General features: G+C 37.6%; 1 protein-coding gene across 3 annotated transcripts in view; it reads right to left on the reverse strand.

Annotated features, from left to right (window-relative positions):
* Positions 1 to 20,450, reverse strand: part of LOC144017717 (protein diaphanous homolog 3-like) — a 74,148-nt gene that overhangs the window by 12,085 nt on the left and 41,613 nt on the right. For all 3 annotated transcript variants that reach the window (XM_077519584.1, XM_077519585.1, XM_077519586.1), the window contains 2 exons: positions 16,303 to 16,398; positions 16,005 to 16,067 (listed from right to left, as the gene is read on the reverse strand). In XM_077519584.1, the coding sequence (XP_077375710.1) occupies positions 16,005 to 16,067; positions 16,303 to 16,398 (159 nt within the window). The remainder of the gene's footprint in view (positions 1 to 16,004; positions 16,068 to 16,302; positions 16,399 to 20,450) is intronic.

The raw sequence follows: 20,450 nt of genomic DNA on the forward strand, positions 1-20,450 counted from the left end.
AATGGTTTACCATATACAGCAAACGGACATTATAAGGCCCGTTACATGACACTGCCACAAAAGTATTTCTGATTTTGTACCCATTCTAACAAACTTAGATGAACATGCATAGGACATAGCATGATTTTTTGAAAGGGAGTTTCTCCTCAAAGAAGACACTATAACAAATATCAGCAATGTATTTCAAGCATTTAGTGATGATGAATACACATCAACTTTCAGCCAAGTGCAACATTTGAAAGAGGAAAAAGAGGAAGGAGAAAACATTCAAAAGCAAATCAATGTGTAGCGTTTCAGCTCAGTTCAGTTGAGAGAACAGACGAAGCAAGAACTGACATCCAACCGACAAAGCTCGCTGTTTATTCTCTTCAAGAAGAATTCGCCCGTGTCATGACTGGGTCATGCCAGGGTTAAGTTTGGGTCATGCAAGGGCATGACAGGGTTATGTTTGGGTCATGAAAGGGCATGACAGGGTTATGTTTGGGTCATGGTACTGTCATGACTGGGTCATGCTAGGGTTATGTTTGGGTCATGCAAGGGCATGACAAGGTTATGTTTGGGTCAAACAAGGGTAAGACGCTATGTGATGTCGGAAGCTATGTGATGTCAAGAATCTTTAATCTCTTTATCTGGTCAACAGCCAATCAGATAATTCCATGTCAGTCCTGTGACCCACATGTCTAGCCACCGTCAATCTGATCAATTCACTGTCCATATAATCTTGTCTGAGAAGTGTGTGTTTTTGTCGGATTATTACCTCTGTTCGTCTGTGCATCTCCACAGATCAAGTTAGCTTAGCGTCTTGTGATTCTCGATATATTGTTGTTGTTTCTTGTCTAGTCAAGTTTGTTCTACGCCTCTCGATGTTATGCGAATAAAGAGTTAAAATCTTATTTGTGTCTGCGTTTTTGGGATCCAACTCCAGAACATAACAGCCCGGTCGAACGTCACACGGTCGCAGGATGAGACGGGCAACCAACCACACCTCACTCAACGTTACAAGAAGAAATGAGTCAAGTGGACACGGAAACTAAAAGGAGCTTCCACCTAACGTCCTTCTCCTTCGATGGTGGTATCCCAACTGACGGGAACTCAGGGCAGGCGCTTGCACATAGGCGCCATTTGATGACATCACCCATCAGCAACATTCCCAACTAAATCTGCCACAAATGGTACCAAATGTAAGCCATTTTTGAAAACTTAAGTGTTTTAGTGTTTGCAACTTTCCAACATGAATATGTTATGCTATTATCGTAGGAGGCATGGTTAACATCTTGTACGCAGTGCATGATGATGAGGGGAATATAACAGGTTTATATATTTCTCTTAGTTATATTGCCCTTTCAGAATAAGTGTTGCTCAAAATCAAAGTTAAAAAGTAACACGCACAAAGTTAGTCCTTTGATGCTGGCAGAAATTAGGCCAAATGATGGATTTCTTTGGTCGTTTTTATCTAGGCTAACAAGTGTGCATCACCAATTGTAGACTACATAGTAAAAGATCTACACATCAATATGATGATGCGTTGAACTTAAAAAAATTCAAACCTTGGAATATAGTGGTGGATTTTTTTCTTTTATTCCAATTTATATTAGGGGCAATTGTCAAGGTATCATTGGAGAGTAAAATCTGCTGACTGTTTTCTCTATGTTAATCAGTAATTCACACAAGAGTTTTAAAAAAATAAATACATAAAAATCACATTTCTATATGCACTGAACTGATAAGCACTGTCACAAGAGTAGTGAATACCTCCCAGTGAGAGCATCAGTTGCTGGTGTGTGCTGTTCTGTTCCATTTGTGATTTCTGTTTGGTATGTATGATTAAATGAGCGAAGGAAACAAGCACAATGATGGCAAAAGGGAAATAGTGGATGAAAAGGCGAGACAGCATGCCTGAGATGCAAGCATTCAGTCTGCCAGTTTGGCTCGGGAGCACAGTGACCTTGTTTGCGCGATTAGAAGAACCACTGGGGCATGATTGGCCGTGTTACATTACTCTCCCTCTCTCCTCCTCCTCACTGTCATCTCATATTTATCAATACGGCTCTCCCTCATTTTCCCTTTCCATTTCTGTATTTGTTGAAGGCAGTTCGGTTTATTATAATGGCAATTTTTAATTGCATGCAAATAATAGACATTTGTATATATCCTGGTTAATTGGACAGAAGGTACAAATTTAAAATGCTAAATCATCATTTGTGCAACTGTTGGTTATAAAGACTGTTTCACAAAATGGAGTACCGTATGTCAAATTTGACACATTTGTCCTATAACCAATTATAGTGGATGAAACAGTAAATAAACATATATACAACAAATATAAAGGCTTCTAAACAATTGCCAGTCTTCACCAAATCAGATAAGCTGCACCTCACATGGCAGTCTCACCTTCCAAGAACTGTTGGTTGGCCCCAATGTCTGAATAATTGGTGAAGGTTATCATAGAAACTAGTAACAATGAAAAAGTTTGACTATTATTTTTTATCGTTTTAAAAATGTAAAAACATGGAGTGGTCTTACTGGCCTTATGGGTGTTGCTGCACATGACCAAATCTGATCTTATTGAGACTCCAGCGAGTTACGTATCCCAAGCAATTCTGTAAAATACTGTATGTGTAACATTTTAATTGCACCTAAAGGCATGGAAGGTTTTACTCATTCAGTACTGATGATCTCTAATATTTCTCAATCCGACAGTTTCAAAATTAAGAATTAAAAACTGTGCTCATGAATTAAAAACAAAAACAAAAAACCCCAAATCAAACCTGGATGTCAGGGCAGCGTCAAAAGATGAAAACAGTTCTGACCCCTATACTTCGCTTGCTATCTGGGAATTTCTGATATGCTAAATTATCAATGGTGATTTTATAATCCGATTGATCCAACCAAATGTCAAAAATATAATTCTTGGTTAACCAAATAAAACTTGCAGTGGTTTTCTATTTTTTTTTTCTTCCTCAAGCTCTGTCACAGTACATTATTTTTCACCTTTATTTAACAGATACACAGTTTATTTTGGGAAACAAATACACTTTACCTAGTATGAAATCTGGTTTTGTTAGCGGAACACAAAGCTATTATTCTTTTTTTTTTTTTTTTTTCTATTATTCTGTCGTATGAATGGATACAAAGGTTAATAAAGGTTAATAGTACCTTCTGCCATTTAGTAGTCGAGCACTTTGTCTGCTTGTAACTACACGTCTGTGGCATCGCTAGATGAACGACATCATTTGAAGTAAACAATTAAGTTAAATTGGATACTTTTCACAGCTCACTTAGTCATTTCATGCAGAACACTAATGTATGTGGTTGGGATTGTTCTGTTATAAAATGCATGAATTATATTTCGTAAAACTGGGTATGTCTGTTTTGCTGCTATGCTGCAGATTGAATCAAATGAACTTTTTAAGCAGAGGTCCAAAATGGAGCTTGATTGCAAACCAGTTAGGAGTGTTTAACTGTAAGAGTAAATAAATGAAAAAAATGTGTGAGAGCTTTTTTTGTGGGTTATGGTTAGTGAGTAGGTGGGTTAATGAATGAGAGATACAATACTGCTGCTGTCTTTACAGCAAACACAAAATGCAGAAATAGTGTCGAGAACAAAAAGGATGGCAGGCATGTTTCTAAACTTGCAGTTTTATCCACCAATCCATCCAGGTGCCATTTCATTTACTTCAAAAAGTTGTTCTTGTACACTTTTGAGCATAAGGATTCATGGCACAGTTAAAAGTGCTTAAATCCATGGAAGAACGTGTGCAGCATATGTTTGCAGCGCCCACGTTTTAGGGCTGCTCCACCCAGAGTGCAGAGCTGGCACGAGGGTGCGTAAATGACACATTTGAGTGGACTGGACATGAGAATGCGCACAGCCAAAAACACAGAGAATATGTCCCATAGTGATTGGCAACCTAAAACACAAACATCAATTCATTTGACTTACAAAATTTTTTTTATTTTGCTTTTTGGCTGTTGTCGACACAACGCGTATAAAAAACATACACGCACACAAAAACAACACAGCCACTGATAGCCATGTGTCCACACAGCCAGTTCGGAGCCAAATGTTTAATGAACACTGGCTGCCAGACTATCAAGAACAAACTGGCTAACACTACTGTCTTTTTATCAGTCACAAGCAATTTGGGGGGGAAACACAAGCACACGTTTTGTTCTTATGTTTTCCTGGTTCGAGAGAACCAAGTGTCTATTTCTTAGGGCATAAGGGAGATGGAGGGGGAGAGTTCACGCTCCATTTTAATCAGTAGATATTAGCACCATTTGGGGGGGAAATACACATCAGCAACTGAGCATCTGAAGTGTGATTTACTTTTTCTACAGCTTTTTTGACCAACAGACCTACCAGTAAAATATAATTTTTTAATATTATTAAACAAGTTTTCTTTCTGATCCTTTCCATTCAACAATGAAGAATATTGGTTTATATTATCACTTTTCCTTTACAAATGAATGAATGAAGATACACAATCATTGGCTGCAGGTGGTCACACTACATTGTTTGGCCTATCTGTGCTGCAGGGAATCTGGTGAGCTCAGTATTTGACTTATAGCTGTTGTGGCGGTACATGATGTGAATTCTTTATTAATGTAATTCCTCCATACTAACTATGTGGAGCCAAAAAAAAGATTGTGGGTGGACAAGTATGTGCAATATGAATTCACTGTCCATAGTTTATTTCTTGTGAGAAGTGCTTTTGACAGTTAGTATATAGCGAGTATAAATTAAGAATGATTTCAGACGAAATCAAGAAAGGACACCAACAAGGTATGCTGCTGTTACGTGAGAAGACAGATAGATGATGAAATATGCTGCAAAATGTCTTGAATGCGGGCTTACTGAATTTTTATTATTGTTTGACTGTGACTTATTTAAAACTGTTCAAAGCCTTGCAGATAAAGGTGCAGGTACAAAGATCTTGGAGAGAAAGACTGTTAACAAATTGAGAGGCAAATACTTGATGTTCCCAGCAGGTTGCTGTAGTGGGTAAAACACAAGTGGTTTGAGGAACTTTCTGCAAATAAAGCTGACAAAAATTCTTGAATTTCACATATCTGATGTTAGGCAGTCTGCAGTGTGGAGAGTTTCAAGGCAAATAGGTTTCAACTTTCTAAAAGTCTGTTTATGATATAAAGTAAAGCATTTCCCAGGTATTTGCATTTCATGATAGCAACACAAAACAAGACCAGTCTTCCGTTTTACAGACAATTGGCTTTATGCAGATGGGGAAACAGGAAGAGCTCCCTTAGAATTGATTGATAAGCAACGCTGCTAACCTTAGGCTCCACTTGGCTCTGACAGAGACAAAACACCAATCTGATGCACCTGCTACTGACAGTTGTAATAAATCACTGGTAATTTGATCAGTTGAAAGTGTGATACAAAGTTAGAGGGGGAGGTCGGAACTGTGTCAAAGCTATAATATGTATGCAGTATACCCACAATTGTCTCGTACGATTGTCAATTTTAATTATTTGAACTTCAGTTGATCAAGCATCCATGTGCTTCCCATTTGCTTTAGATATTCCATCATGATATCGTAGGTGTGCTGTTAAGTAGACCTTGTGGTGGGGGAAAAGGAGAGAGAAAAAAAATAAATAAATCTAGAACGACATCATCTCGCAGCCTATCCTTGGAAAGTAGTTTCAACTCTTTAGTCGGCAAGTCCTCCTGTAACCCACATGCAGCCCAAGTGGTTTTTAATTGAAGAAATAAAATTAAAAGACCAGATGAAAGACCATATTTCATCTCAGTATTAAAAATAGTATGCTTGACCTACACTAATTAAACACAGTACTCAGGAGCAATTATATTTATATAGAAGTCATTTTGAACTGTTTATCTGTTGTGGCTATTAATAGTGTTTGTTCGGATACCGTTTTTTGGGCCCCCAATACCGATTCCGATTTTGCAATATCGGCCGATGCCGATACCATACCGATACCTAAGGTTTTTTTTTCTCAACATGAAAAAGCTGTCCTGCCATTGGTTCAGAGCATTCAAGGGCCAAGAGGATTTCTTAGATCGGCATGCAGTGAACATGTCACACATCACAAGTAACAAGCAAGACAAGATGCTGCATCCAAAGTCCTATATTAGTGACGGAAATAATGGTATCGGCATGTTACTTGTTAGTACGCACCGATACCACTGTATTAATGCAGTATCGGAGCCTCTGCCGATACCAGTATCAGTATCGGAACAACACTAGTTATTAACCTTGTTGAAGGTACTCAACCCCCACCAGTTTTCTATGCACAATCACCAAACACGTCTTTATTTAAAAATAAATGATTTTTTTTTTCAGTCAAAACAATGTTTGCCATCACTCAGCTCAACTCTATAGAGCACTTTAAAACAATCGCCCAAGTTTTCTTAAGATGCAACCCAGGTTCAACAGATACAATGAAAATAGCAGAGGCCCCAGAAATGAACGCTGTGGAATTCCCTACATTCCGTCACACGTGAATTTGCATTGCAAACATTCGTCCAAACACTTTCTTTTTTTTTTGCTTGACATGGTATGAAGGGATTACAATAATGAAGAAATCCCATGGTGGACTATCACAACAGCCACAAATCGACGACTGAGTGCACCAAATTCCAAAAAGATAGGCCAAGCAATGTATCATGATCACATGCAGCCAATGATATCCAAGCGGGCCACATCATCACAAATCATGCAAATTGGGTGAGTGTCTTGACCTCTGTTGAACTCCCGAGACTGACTCACCGAACCCCTCGGGTTCGGTCGAACCCAAGTTAAGAATCAGTGTTCTCCTGTCACTATAAATATTGCTGCAATGTAGTTATACAAATAATTAATCACTTACATGCCTTCAACACGGTTAGTGAAAACCCAGCAGAGAATTTTGCTACAACTGAGCCAATGTCACAAGCATAAGTAGAAAGTAATTAAAAATACAAAGCAACAAAGATGAAGAATAAGGAGCTACATTTACTCACACTTACATTTAGGCAATTTTTGAATAAGCTGTAATTTTTTATTTTTATTTTTTAAGCTTAAATACTACTTTTCATACATTTGCATTATTGAGCAACATTCCGCTCGCTACTTGTGTTTTTATCTCCAGATATGCACAGTATTATAACTTCCAATATCTAAGAGACTTGTAGCACTGCTTCACCAGTTCAACATATCTACAAGTGACATACACAGTCTTTGTAGACCCACACAGTAGCAAAGTTTTCAGTGTCTCATTTACATGAAATGTTAAGGCTCAAAATAATAGGCTTGAAATCACAGTTTGTGAGTCAAAATTCTTAATTTGCGCCTCATTAAAACTGCTACTCACACCGCACAAGAGCTTTAGCTGACTACTAGTGCAGCTAAACACGTTGCTGAATCGCTACTAAACCGGGGATTACGATCTTTATTGAAAAACATTTTATGCCAAGGCAAAGAACGCAAATTTCTGATTCATTCACTGATTTAATTTATCTCCCACTGGATCTTCCTACTGTTGCACTTGAATACTATCATTTGCTCATATTTCTTTGTTTTTGTGTGACTGTCAAGCACCTTCACCACCGCCTTCACTGTGAGGCTGTGATTGTAGTTGTTTGTATTGGTATTTATTTTTTGCATTTACATCTTCAAAGATAATCATTTAAGCTTATTAAAATGGGTGTCAACTCCTTTACCCTCTTCCATCAAAGCATGAATCTTTCACAACCATGGCAACTGGGACTAAGCACAGACATAATGACTTACATTTAATAAAAACATGGCAAGTACGATACAAAAAAAGTCATCAACCGAGTCTGAGGGAACTGTCAATGTGTGAAGTTGAATTTGCACATAAAACGAGCAGTGGTTTAACGTTAAGTGTTTCATTACTTGATTCCACTTCACTGCCAGGAAAAGAGATCACAGACTTTTCATTTTACTTGATCTATTTTGGTGCTCATCATTTCGCCTCTAACACCCGAGACAGATAATTATCCATTAAAAATGAAAAAAGGTCCTGCATTTTGTCATTTTGTACCTCAAGCTGTTTTTAAATATGACAGTAGAGTGACAGCCTTGAAGGCCAATGATTACAATAATTAGCTATAAAATAGCATCTTGCAATCAAGGATAGTTTTATGGCTTACAGGCTGTCATTTCCTTTTCTGGTCTTCGAAATTACTGTATTAAATTTAAACACATTCACAATATTCGCAATGTCTTAATTTGACTATTTCCCACAGGTTCCAATGGACGATTCTTTGCATGTTTTATGAAGCACCGTGAGATCTTTTTTTTTTTTCCCAGTCCATCTGCCTTTTACGTACAGAGGCTTCCTATAATCACTCACCATACTGATAAATCATGTCGACTCCGCTGAAGCCCAAACACCTTCCATTGTCGGAGCTACAGCTCAGTATGCGAGAGAGGCGCATGATTTACAGGCAGACTGCTCCTTCCGTCTCTAAACCCTTCCTAGATAAGTCAGCCTTGTTCATCAACACTCTCACACTTCAGACAGTGCCCATGCACACTCAATTTTTTTTTTTAACACCGTAGCCTAGATAGGAAAAAGAGAATTTTATGAAAAATGGTGATGCCATTGCCACCTCAAGTGTGGCTTCTGATGTTCTTCTCTACTGAGTTGGTGGGTCTCTTCCCCTTTTACAAACAAATAATGGCGGTTTGTTTCCCATCTGCAGAATATAATTTGCACAGAAAAAGAGACTATCGCTGTAGGCTTGTTATTATTGATATGGAAACTACTGAGATTGTGACTGTCAAAAGCCAGTGAGTGAGTGTGTGAGTGGCTTTGTTGTTGCTGACCTTCAAAAAGGCCACAATGTCATGTAGGCTACAATATACACAATATACCATGAAACTTATGGCATGTCTGTGTTCACATTGAATATAATTATGTGCACCAATGCACTTCAATACAATTTTACCGTGCAAAGATGTCACATAGCAAGTACCAAAAGAAAAAAAAAAAAAAAAAAAAAAAAGGAAATAGCACATCAATGCAATATTGGGACATTACATCAGATCCATGATTTACATCATTTACATTTTCATCCAAACATCAATATTTTATTAGCATGCAGCTAGCACTATGTGAGATCCCACTATCGAAAGGCAAACTAAGTAGCATTTTAAATCATACATGCTGAATAAGAAAGGTATAGTTTGGTCAAAGTAGGGAGGTAGGTCTCAGGTATTCAATTCGTGTGACCCAACATGAAGCCTTTCAGAGTGGTGGCCCTGTTGGGAAATAATTTTATAATGGGAGTATTCCTGAATGGGCTGTATGATCCTTTAGCAAAGCTAAATAGATTTAGAAAAAAATAAGCACAATGAGACCTACTGTAATATATTTATTTTTTTGTGCAGATTTCAAAAGTCAAACTCAAAACTCTATTGTCAAAACAAACAACATGAAAAAATCCATCCATCCATCCATTTTCTTGACCGCTTATTCCTCAAAAGGGTCACGAGGGGTGCTGGGGCATATCTCAGCTGGCTTTGGGCAGTACCATTATTAAAAAATTACGAAATTTAGTACGCTAAATTGCAAGATGGGTGCATACGGATGAAAAATGTGTTATTGCTTGGAGCACAGAAAAGCGTTTATTTCCAGTCAAATTCGATTGATTCTTCAACAAAGTCCAAAGAAATGCTGCCTATTTAAATGTGTGCAGGGAATTTGTTATTCTTTGTAGAATATCGTCTATCTATTAATTTATTCACTTTGGTCAAAGCCAAGGGACATGTTAAGAATGTGCAAAGGATACAAAGCTGGGCTTTACTGGGACACAGCCAAACTGGCATGCTCTTTTTATTTATCTATTTTTTTTGTTTTAAAATTAAATTACCTGTACTTGGCAAAAATTAGAAGCTCCCTGTGTGTGCAACATTGGAAAGGGCATCATGACTGGATTCAAAGTGAGAGCTTAATGAAATATAGAGAACACTATCTAATAGATAGGGTTTAAATCCATGTCAACTTGTCCTGTAGGCATTTTATTTTGTGTTTTATATATTTTTTCTGCATTACATGGAACCCACAAAGCAGACAATGATTTAATGTCTTGTCTAATTACAAAGGACAGCTTAATAAATGTGATAAAATGACAAGATTTATTTCCAAAGATATAGCACACACTTGAATGCTTCATGGATTGTGAGATCAAAGGTTAAACTTAAAACAGCGATAAAGTTAAACAGTGGTTCCATATATATATTTATCTGTGGTCGGCCATCACTAATAGATTTTGGCGCTACCTGTCAATATGGAACGGAGTATCAACTTTCTTTTGCTGCGTAAAGATCCCACTCTGTTCCTTGAGTGCATCTGCTAATCGATACGGAAGTGTCCCACTTCAATCTGTCATGCAGGAGTTACAACACAAACCCACATGTTCTTCAATAAAACAATTTTGAAATGGTTTGAAATAAAGTAGCTTCAATTTTATGTGTTGCATGTTTTGAAAACTAACTTTATATTCAAATTACTGAGTATGTTTATATGCAGTCAAAAAACACTTTCAAAACAGGAATATTAGCAATATTTGTTGTTTGAAACTAAGGCCATGTAAACAAGCGCACAGACCAGAATATGCTATCCTCACAAGCGTTGCGGACATGCTGGAGCCGATTTCAACACTGATTGGGCGAGAGGTGGTGCACACCCTCAACTGGTCGCCAGCCAATCACAGTAATTCTATCATATACTTGTACGATATATTTTAATAATAAGCATGTTGGATCAGCAAATCAACAAACCGCTGTTTTAAAAATGAGTCATTTGACAGCCAGCAGATTTCCTTTATTCCTTTGGCTGTATTGTTCTCCCTAATAGTGGTGGTTGACATTCAGAAGAGCCTTGGGAAAAGACAGGCCAGTGGATACAGTGGACAAGCAAAGGGCTTAATGGGTTCAACTGGAATTGAAAGCAGTTTTTAGTTTCCACAGACTAGAGGAGAGAGAAATGTCAAGTATGTTTTTTTTTTTCTTTCTTTTTTTAAGAGAGAAGCAGCAGCTCAAATATCTTCACCTGAATGAAAAATAGCTCTGGGAAGATTGCAGATTCACAAGTCACTTAGTACTCTGATGCAACCGATGAACAATTGATTCGAATATATTTTATTTTAGAATAGTTCCAATGCTCATGCAAAAAAATAAAAATAAAAAAATAAAAAATGTAAATATGTTGTTGCAGTTGGTTCATGGTTTAACACTCAAAATTAATTGTGTTGTTTCTTGCTAACTTCTTTAGAAGATAAGAGCGGATGGCTTTCATATTCCCTTGGATTTGACAAGATATCTTTTATCTTCTTTTACTTATTCCAAAAACCGTGCTAGCTGGAGACTAGAGTAAGGTCAAGAGGGAGCTCTATGCTGCGTTCTCAAACTCAAAAACTGGGCATTGTAATTTCCTAAGAATGTTGTAAAAAGTGAATTTACAGAAATTGGACTATCAGTGTTGCTGATACAGCTGTTGTGTTAGTTTTCTCATCTTTCCTGCCGTTGCTTTTACCCTGTTTTGTCCTTCTCCCTACCCTCTGTCCCTACACTGTCTATCCATCGCAACTTAATCAGCCAAGGTAGACAGTCATCCCACAGGGCTTGGGTTCTTCTTGAGGTTTCTTTTTAAAGGGAGTTTTTCCTTGCCTCAGTTGCTAAATAAATGCTTGCTCATGTGGTGTTCCATTGAATAGTATGAAGAGTGAGATTCTTGACCTGCTCAATGTGTAGAGTGACTCTAGATAACATGTTGTGAATTGTTGTATAAATACAATTCAGTTGACTTAGTGCTGCATATTTACCTGCTTACCACTTTGTTAAATATTTTTTTTCGTAATTATTGTGAGAAATAATTAACATAATCAGTGTTTTTACATTTATAGCTGCACAAGAAACAAATAACATCAATTATTATTAATTTATATATTTATTGTTATTCATTGCACAGAACTTTGATTCACACTTTGTTTTTTGTAATATTAACTTTATTCATTATACTTCAATAATGGTAAAATGTTAAACCTTTATTTTTACTATTCCTCTCCGGCTCATTTGAGTGAAATTTCAATATATTTTTTATTTGTCAAGTTTTATATATTGAAAGGTAATTGTTAAATTGATTTTAAAATATATTTTTACTATTAAATAAACAATGATGAACATATTTACTGCCACTCAAATAAATAAAATTTAACAAAAAAAAAAAAAAAAGAAAAAAAAAGAAAAAAAAAAGAAAAATGAAAAAATAGAGTACAAAAGTACCGAAAATTGGTTTCGATTCCCAGGTACCGAGCATTGGAACAGTACCGTTTCACATGTGAAAGGTACCCATCCCTAATCTCAACAAATCGTAAAAACAGTAAACTGTTTTCTGATGCTAAATTTATTAAACAACGCTTGGTGGACTCTGTAGCGTTAATATGACGAATGGTGACGACAAGGGCTGAGGACAAATCCTGACCTTCAACTGCCGTAGAGAGCAGTAAACTGACCTTTTTACCAATGCCTTTAAGCGAGAGCTGCGGCATTAGTGAAACTACTCAGTTAATAATCTTTTATATGTAGGACTTCAAAATTACAGCCAACAAAATCCCGCCAACGGAAACGTCTACGACAGTGAGTAATTTGTTCACAGAGGCGAATGAATGTTTGGAGCATTTGGGACTCAAAATGTAAACTCTAGCAGGTGTGACAAAGGATGGGTTTCAATATTCGACTGGACTTAAGAAGAGAATGCAGATTGAAGTGACAGAAAATAACTTGCCAAATATTTAACATGTGGTACATGTTGCAACTAAAGGTGTTAGCTTGTGGAGGAAAAATGAGATTGAGTATTGGGAAATACTGTAGGCTACGACACAGCTGTCATTTGGTCCAAGCCTGGACAACGTGTAAAGAAAGAGTGAAGAACTCTGCCTATACTGGGCAGTACATTTCTCTCTAGAATATTCAAAGATTGAAAACTTAAAGTATAATACTTATGAAAATCAAACAGGACAATTGCTATGGATTTGCTGAAGGTTTATGAAGTGAATATATTATTGTAGGCAAAGCCATTTATGCCTTTGTGAATGTTTTTCACATTTTAAACCATCCACACATTTATCTCTGGGTTGCACAGTCTGTGACTTTGGACCAATTAAAAACATTCATAACCATATACTGTATACCTTCACAATTCAGCCGCTCAACAACCTTAAGATAACGGCTTTCAAGAAAAATAATGAAATGATCAGACAGTGCCTGGAGAGACGTTTTCAGAGGAATACAGTTAAAAAGCTATGACTGCTTTATAGATTCAATAAGTCTCCTACACCCGTGTGGCTAACCACCATCGATCCATCATTCTGTAGAGCCCAATCCAATTTAGAGAGCCAAGGAGCCCCAGAGCCCTAAAGCCTTATCCTAACCCAGGCCAGCTACCACAAAGCCTGCTTACCTTCATCCCCTCAAGTCGGGTGTGTCTGCGTACTTTTATGTGTACTTGTGAATGTGTGCTGAAGAAAACTACAGACCTCGCTAAAAAAGAAACAACTGCACACTGAGTGACGTGACAGAATGCTGAACTGGACAGAATGTGAATATTTGTTACTGTGAAACATAATATATATCCAGAGGTGGCCATGACGGAAGCCCACCTTTTTGGAGAGTGCTTTATGACACAAAGCCTTGACAAAAATATACGGACTGAGCACTGACCTAAGCAGGTTTTCGTCCGTCAAATCAGGTCAGTACAGACAGTCCTTCTCATTACATGAGGATTCATGTCATAAAACACTCGCTGAGAACATGGGCATCTGATGACAGACCGATGGAGAGATGGAAGTACCCACCTCTATATATTTATATACAGTAAATACTGTATTGGTATGACTTAGAGGTGGCCAGCTGACTCTTGCTTTGTACTCAGAAATTTTGTTCTGAAAGCTCGTGGAATGACATGGCAAGTTTGACTGTCTGCTTTATGTCCAACAGTGCGATCCTGCAATGCCGTTCACCGGCAATTTCGAACTACAGCAAAAGTAGAGGCCGACGATCTGCCACTCATATAAATTAGTCAAAGAATTCCACATACTGCGTGAGGTCGGATCGATCGTTAGCTGTTCATGTTTCAGTGTGCTTTGCCTATTTAGTTTTTAGAAACGAGAGATGATGAGATAATAGAAGTTCACATTAAAAAAAGCTTTCTTCAACAATAAGTGCAGTATATGAAAGCACAGATTCTTCTGTATTAATTGTCTTTGCTGCTTTAACACAAATAAACAAATTTGATCAATTATTAAAAAGATACTCAGACATCTATAAAAATAAAGTTGGCGTTTAGATGGTGTGAACGTGAAAGCAACTGTTTCAGTGACTATACCTCCTAATAAACACTGTCACTAAAACAGACCAATGTCTGGGTTTAACTCACTTAAACTCAAGTGTGGGAATAAAAGATCTCAATTTTCTGGTGAGGTAGGTGGGAAGGGAATTATGAGTGATGGGCTGAGGCAGAAGTGTAGACTTCATACCAATAACAGGTAATTATGTTTGGGGTGGGCCACTGTCAGGCCATGGGAGTATAGAAAAAGACAACAGGGATCTGGGATGGTAGGGAAATGTGGAGGAGTGTTATTTAGGAAGCAGATGGTAGAGTGGGGGAAATTAAGATGAATGGGCACTGAGAGGGCTGAGCTGGTGTTTGGGCAGGGCAGAGAAAAGTAATTAGCTGTTTGCTCTGGGTGATTCACATTGAACACGATGCCTGCTATGCAGACAAGACTTCAGGTTTACAGGTCAACAAGGCCAGGTTTGCATCTACCAACTGGGTAAACTGGTCCAAGTCCTTATTGCTGTCACAATTCATGAAGGAGTTATTAATAAAGAGTAACTTTGTGCACTGTATTTATTGTCATCCCCATATTAATATCTAATCTGTCATCTACAATATCTGTCATAAAAGCAGACACACACAAACACTAGAGTCCCAGAATGCTGATATTGTTTCTTACTGTATATTACAAATTTGTTTCAGGCATACCAACTGCTACAATCTTTCTTCCTCACACAATTTCTCTTTATTTCTGATGTTGCAGCCACCTCGATCTGTCTTTTTCCTCCCACACTGTATATCCCCCAACCTTTCATCGCTTTCCAAAGCAGAACAACTGAGCGAGGCCCTTTATCATTGCCATCAATGATGTGGGCGGACTGAGCTTGAATAATTTTATTCATGGGTGCTGTACCTCAGCCCATGGGGATTTCAATTACAGGTAATAATAGGTAAAAGGGCTACAACGTAAGTGGTTCAGGTATGATTGCGGAAAACCTCTGAGAGAAGGAAATCAGCTGTTTAGATTTGCTATGCTTAAAAGCCATCTTAACAGTCATTAAAAAAGCAAACAATAAGATCTAAAAAATATAATAACTATATAATCTATAACAAACAAACACTTTGACTCAACAAATACTTTTTGCCAGAACATCAAGTAATTCATTGGTAGTAGGTGCCTATGTAGGAAACGTGAACGGTAAGTCTGCAGATATTGCAAAACATGGTATATTCCTAGCCCACCAAACCACAGGTGAGAATGGCTACAAATTAGAATAAGCTGGCTTGCACACAATATAAAGTATTAATACTAACTTTTGGTACAACACTTACCTCCAGCTGAAATTGTTACTCGTCTGCAATGTTTTACTAATCTTTCTGTGAATAGACAAATGCTATGATTGCACAGGATTGCATTTAAATTCTGCTTAACTCAGCTTTCCTCACACTGTTTACCCCATTCAAAACACATCACTGCCCGAAACTTGTCATCCATACAAAGTGTGCGGCGCACACAGGGTCACAGCAAGACAGACAACTGAAAGGGTAAGAGGGCACAGTGAACACACTTCCCATTACATGCAACGGGTGAAATGGTTAAAAATTACTTATGAGAGCAAGTGGATAGTGTTGACCATGCCTGAGATCTTAGCTGAATAGATTGTATTCTGCTTTACCATGATTAACAGGCTTTAGAACCTGACGGTAGGAGCTGGGACTGATGGTCTGCTGCTGTTTATCTGCAAAGGAGGCAGTTTACACACAATGCAAACGTATACTGGAAACGTCAAAAAGCTTTGACATTCAGAAAAACAAATTTGATTAAGTGTTGAACAGTACAAGTGGCTGGAGTTAAAACCTAAAACAATAAATGTTGCAGTTTGGGCAATGTTGGCCAGTGGTTTGGACTTTGGACAACCCTGTTCCATTCAATGTGCATCCATAAGCACATGTGTAAACTCAAGGGAGACTTACCTCTGGGTTTTGGTGCTCTCTTCCTGCGGTCTCTGAATGCGGCTCCTGATTGAAGAGCTTCTAGCAAACTATCCATCACTCCTGTCTCATCATTCTCTGAAACCCCAAAAAGAATAAGAGGATATTATTGAAGAAAATCCGATAAGGTAGACTTCCGTTATAGATGTAAGCCTTTACATAATGGTTGCAAACCGTTTCAACCTGACAGTAAGAGAATAGTAAGAGCGCAGGATACAAAACATACACACTATTTGTAACAAAAGCACAAGCTGGTGTTTGCACATGAAAAATATTCTGGGCACACAAGTCCGATGCTTATGTTGTCAGTTTGCTGACAATATCAGAAGCTAACTGAATAAATGAGGAAGGAAATATACAAAATCACTGACAAAATGTGATCAAACCTTAATTCTGAATCAAACCAGTGTATGTGGTGTTTGACAGTTTACAAGGAAAACAGAGCAGGGTATTGTTTTCCTCAAACAAACGCTAAAAACATTTCAGCCCTTTTTTTGTGTGATTTTTTTTTTTTCTCCAGAAGTTCAGCTGTAGCTCATGCTCACATCTTTTCACGTTCTTCATCATTACTCAGAACAGACAAGCAGCATGGATTTCTGAGCAGGCCCAACACTCCTTGACGTCTAAAATTGTCTTGGCTGCCAAGACGATTCATCACAGGCAGCAAGTGTTCCACACATACATGTTTTCTATCAAAAGGAGAATGCCAGAAAACAAACAAAACGGCGCCAATAAATCAACTGAAACCTGTAGTGTGTGCCGTCAAGAGTTCCGGTCCATTTGCCTTCAAAGTATGGAAACATGAAAAACATTGGGAGCCTCTTGAGAGAGGAGAAGAAAAAACACTTCGAACTCAAGCCTGAATATTATTGGGAAGTGAAAACAAATGTGGACATCTCTCAGAACCAGCAGACAGAAAACCGCTTTATAAAAGTATAGACAGCTTGACACTGATATACACACCCACATGCTTGCAGAGTTAGAACAAGATCAGCAGACATGTCACATGGTTAGCATTGGAGGAGGTACACCTAACAGCAGAATATTAGTCATGCGAGTAGTTGTAAGATGGGTATACTATGAAAGGTGGCATTGAAGATCTGACTGGAGAATAAAGATGTGAGAGGACTGAGACAGTGAGGATCGGTTTCACAGCTCTGGCAGCAGAACAGACTGATTGGTCCTTTGATGCGCACAACACGCCAGGCTCTCATTTTTAAATGGCATTGGGGATCAGAACTCTTATAACAGATGTACAACGACAATGAAAAATAAAAATGCACTCACAGTGAAGGGCTCAGTTAGAACCCTCACCAAAAGTATTGGAACAGTGAGGCTAATTCTTTTATTTCTACTGCAGGCTGAAAATATTTAGGTTTGACATCAAGAGATGACCTTTCATTTACAGGTATTTACACCTGTAACATATACGCAAATCTGAACACAATATTCTTGTTTGTGTTTTATATAAATCATCCATCAATTCATTAATCAGAACCGCTTATCCTCACGATGCGATAAATATCACGATATTAACCTGAGACAATACGATATTTATCACAGCATTGTCGGGAGATTAGCGATGTTAAAAAAAAAAAAAAAAAAAGCTCATGATACTGTCTAAAAACTGGACAATATTGCAAGAATAAATAAATAAATAAATAAATAAATAATCTTTTTAGGAAAAAATGCACAATATTGTGTTTTCGTACATAACAGCAGTGAAAAAGAGATAAGCTTGGCCATGCCATATGTCACATGTCATTGTCATGATCCTGTTAGCTCAACAGCGCAGAGTTGGTCGATGTAGCTCACAATGCTGCATTCGGCTGAAACAGGCCAAAAAAAAAAATATATATATTTACTTATTTTTACAGAAATGTTCAAAAGTATTTGCTGGTGTGACTGATTTAAGTGTTTTCTGTCAACGTGCATTTTCCCCTAAACTCCAACTCAAAGTTTTAGGTGAGCAGATGAGGTGTTCAGGATTAAAACCGATAGAATTTGTTCAGTTGAATAACCTTAATAATTATTTGCAAGTACTTTGCTTGTGGTAATTGCATTGAGCCTATAACCCATTGACATCAGCAAACATTTGCACTCTTCTTTTAAAGCTTTCAACTGGAGCTGCTTTTCAGTTTTGTTTGAGGGTTTACTCAATTAGGTCTTCTGAATTGATACCTATTTCTGGATTCCGCAAATCATGAAAGAGCACTAAAATCCAATTAATAGCAGAAATCAAACAACTCCTCTTTCTCTTTGATTATTCTCTATATTCTTTTACTGTTTCAGTGCAGGGCTGCACCTCTGCTTCTTTTAGTATTTGATGTCTTAATAGTTTGTAGCTTGTAGCCTTTCAGTGAGTGTTAAATAATCCTCTGCGTGAGCACAAACAGCTCCTGGCCTACCCTGGGAGTTAATGCTACAGATTTGTCATACACAGGCACAGTTACAGGAAGGGAGGGGAAAAAAAAAAACTAAACAAAACAATCCAATCTGAATTTCAATCTCCGTCAGACTCTATGCAAATGGCTGCAAGATGAAGCTCTCGCTCACTCCCACTGCGAGATCACACAATGCAGATGGCAAGAACATTCAGCATATCAGTGTGTAGGTATCCTAGTCTATGGCAGGCAAAGTATAGTCGGTACTCGGTACAATTTAGAATATTATGATTACAGGATATGAAAGTGTGCTTATCTACAACTCTGTATAAAAAAGGTCATGCCCATTTAAAATGTTCTTAAGAAAACCTCAACCTTTTCATTATCTTATGCTATTCATTGCAGTGTCCTTCGGCATAATGTGGAAACGGACTTTCTGTGGCTTTTAATGAATTGATGGTTGATGAAATGATTACCCGGTACATACAAAATCTCCATTGCGGGCAATCCTCCCTAACAAACAAAGAGAAAGCTCTTTAGTTAATAAATATGGTCAGAAACAGTAGGAAAAAGCAAGAGAGATTGTGAAAAGGGAGTGGGCCCCGGTTGGTGGCAAAATGCCAAATCACAATGAAATATTCATCCCAACAATCTGTGCATGAGAATACTGTATGTCTGGATTGTCTGCTAGTTCCGAGATACACTGCCAAAACTAGTCAGTTTTCGCATGTACTGTATGCTTTCCCCGTTCATATTATTTGAACATCATCAACAGAAAACAGTGAAGACAAACACAAACACATACATAAAAAAAAAAAAAAAAGAAAAAAAAAAAGACAATAAACATAGTAGACAATTAGTTTCATAAAAACAATTTGCAGTGATGCCCAAAGTTGTATTTTGACCACCACTAACCATGCTCAGGAGTATATTATGAAGATTTCTATTTTTTATTATTATTATTTTTTTTAAGAAGAGTCTTGAGAAGAGTTTTTACTGATGCGCAAAATTGGACCACTGCAGTGTTCATCAATAACATCAGACCGAAAGCAGAGGCCAACCTTTGATAATTACATGTTATTATACAAAAGAAGTTACAGACCTTCACCACATCATCACATTGCTCAATTGCATGTTTCACTTTCACCATTCTTCTAAATGGTACTTCATTTATGTTGCGCTTTTCCACCAAGGCTCTCAAAGCGCTTTACATTTTACATACGGAAGACAGAAGGTTTTTTTTTTTTTTTTTTTTTTACATACAACTGAAGAGAGTCATATGACATATCACATAATGTGATTCAACTGTATTACTAAACCCTGTAAACTGTTTGCGTAGCTGTGTTAACTTTGCCTCCCAACAGTGAGGGAAAGGAAAGCTTTGATATTATATTTAGCCAAACATATGACAGTATATTGGCACAAACCACAGTTGTGGTTTTATATGTGCATTCTATCTGCAGGCGAGCTACAATGGTTGGCAAATGTTTGCTATAGACGTACTATGGGGCTGGGACTGATGGGCTGGATTTGTCTGCCAGTCTTGGTTTTGGCATTGAAAATAGGTCTGGAGGCTGTGTTGTTGAACAAGTTCTTGGCACCAGCAATACTCCAAAGGGGGGAGGGAAAACAAACCAAAAACAACAACTGGAAGTTTGAAGCATGCTCTAAATTTCTAGTTTAATTATCACTGAAGGGCACAGTCATTTTTTTAGGTAATAAATCTACAAATATTCTGGATACATG

Source organism: Festucalex cinctus, chromosome 4, assembly GCF_051991245.1.
Source record: "Festucalex cinctus isolate MCC-2025b chromosome 4, RoL_Fcin_1.0, whole genome shotgun sequence".
In the NCBI taxonomy this organism is placed as follows: domain Eukaryota; kingdom Metazoa; phylum Chordata; class Actinopteri; order Syngnathiformes; family Syngnathidae; genus Festucalex; species Festucalex cinctus.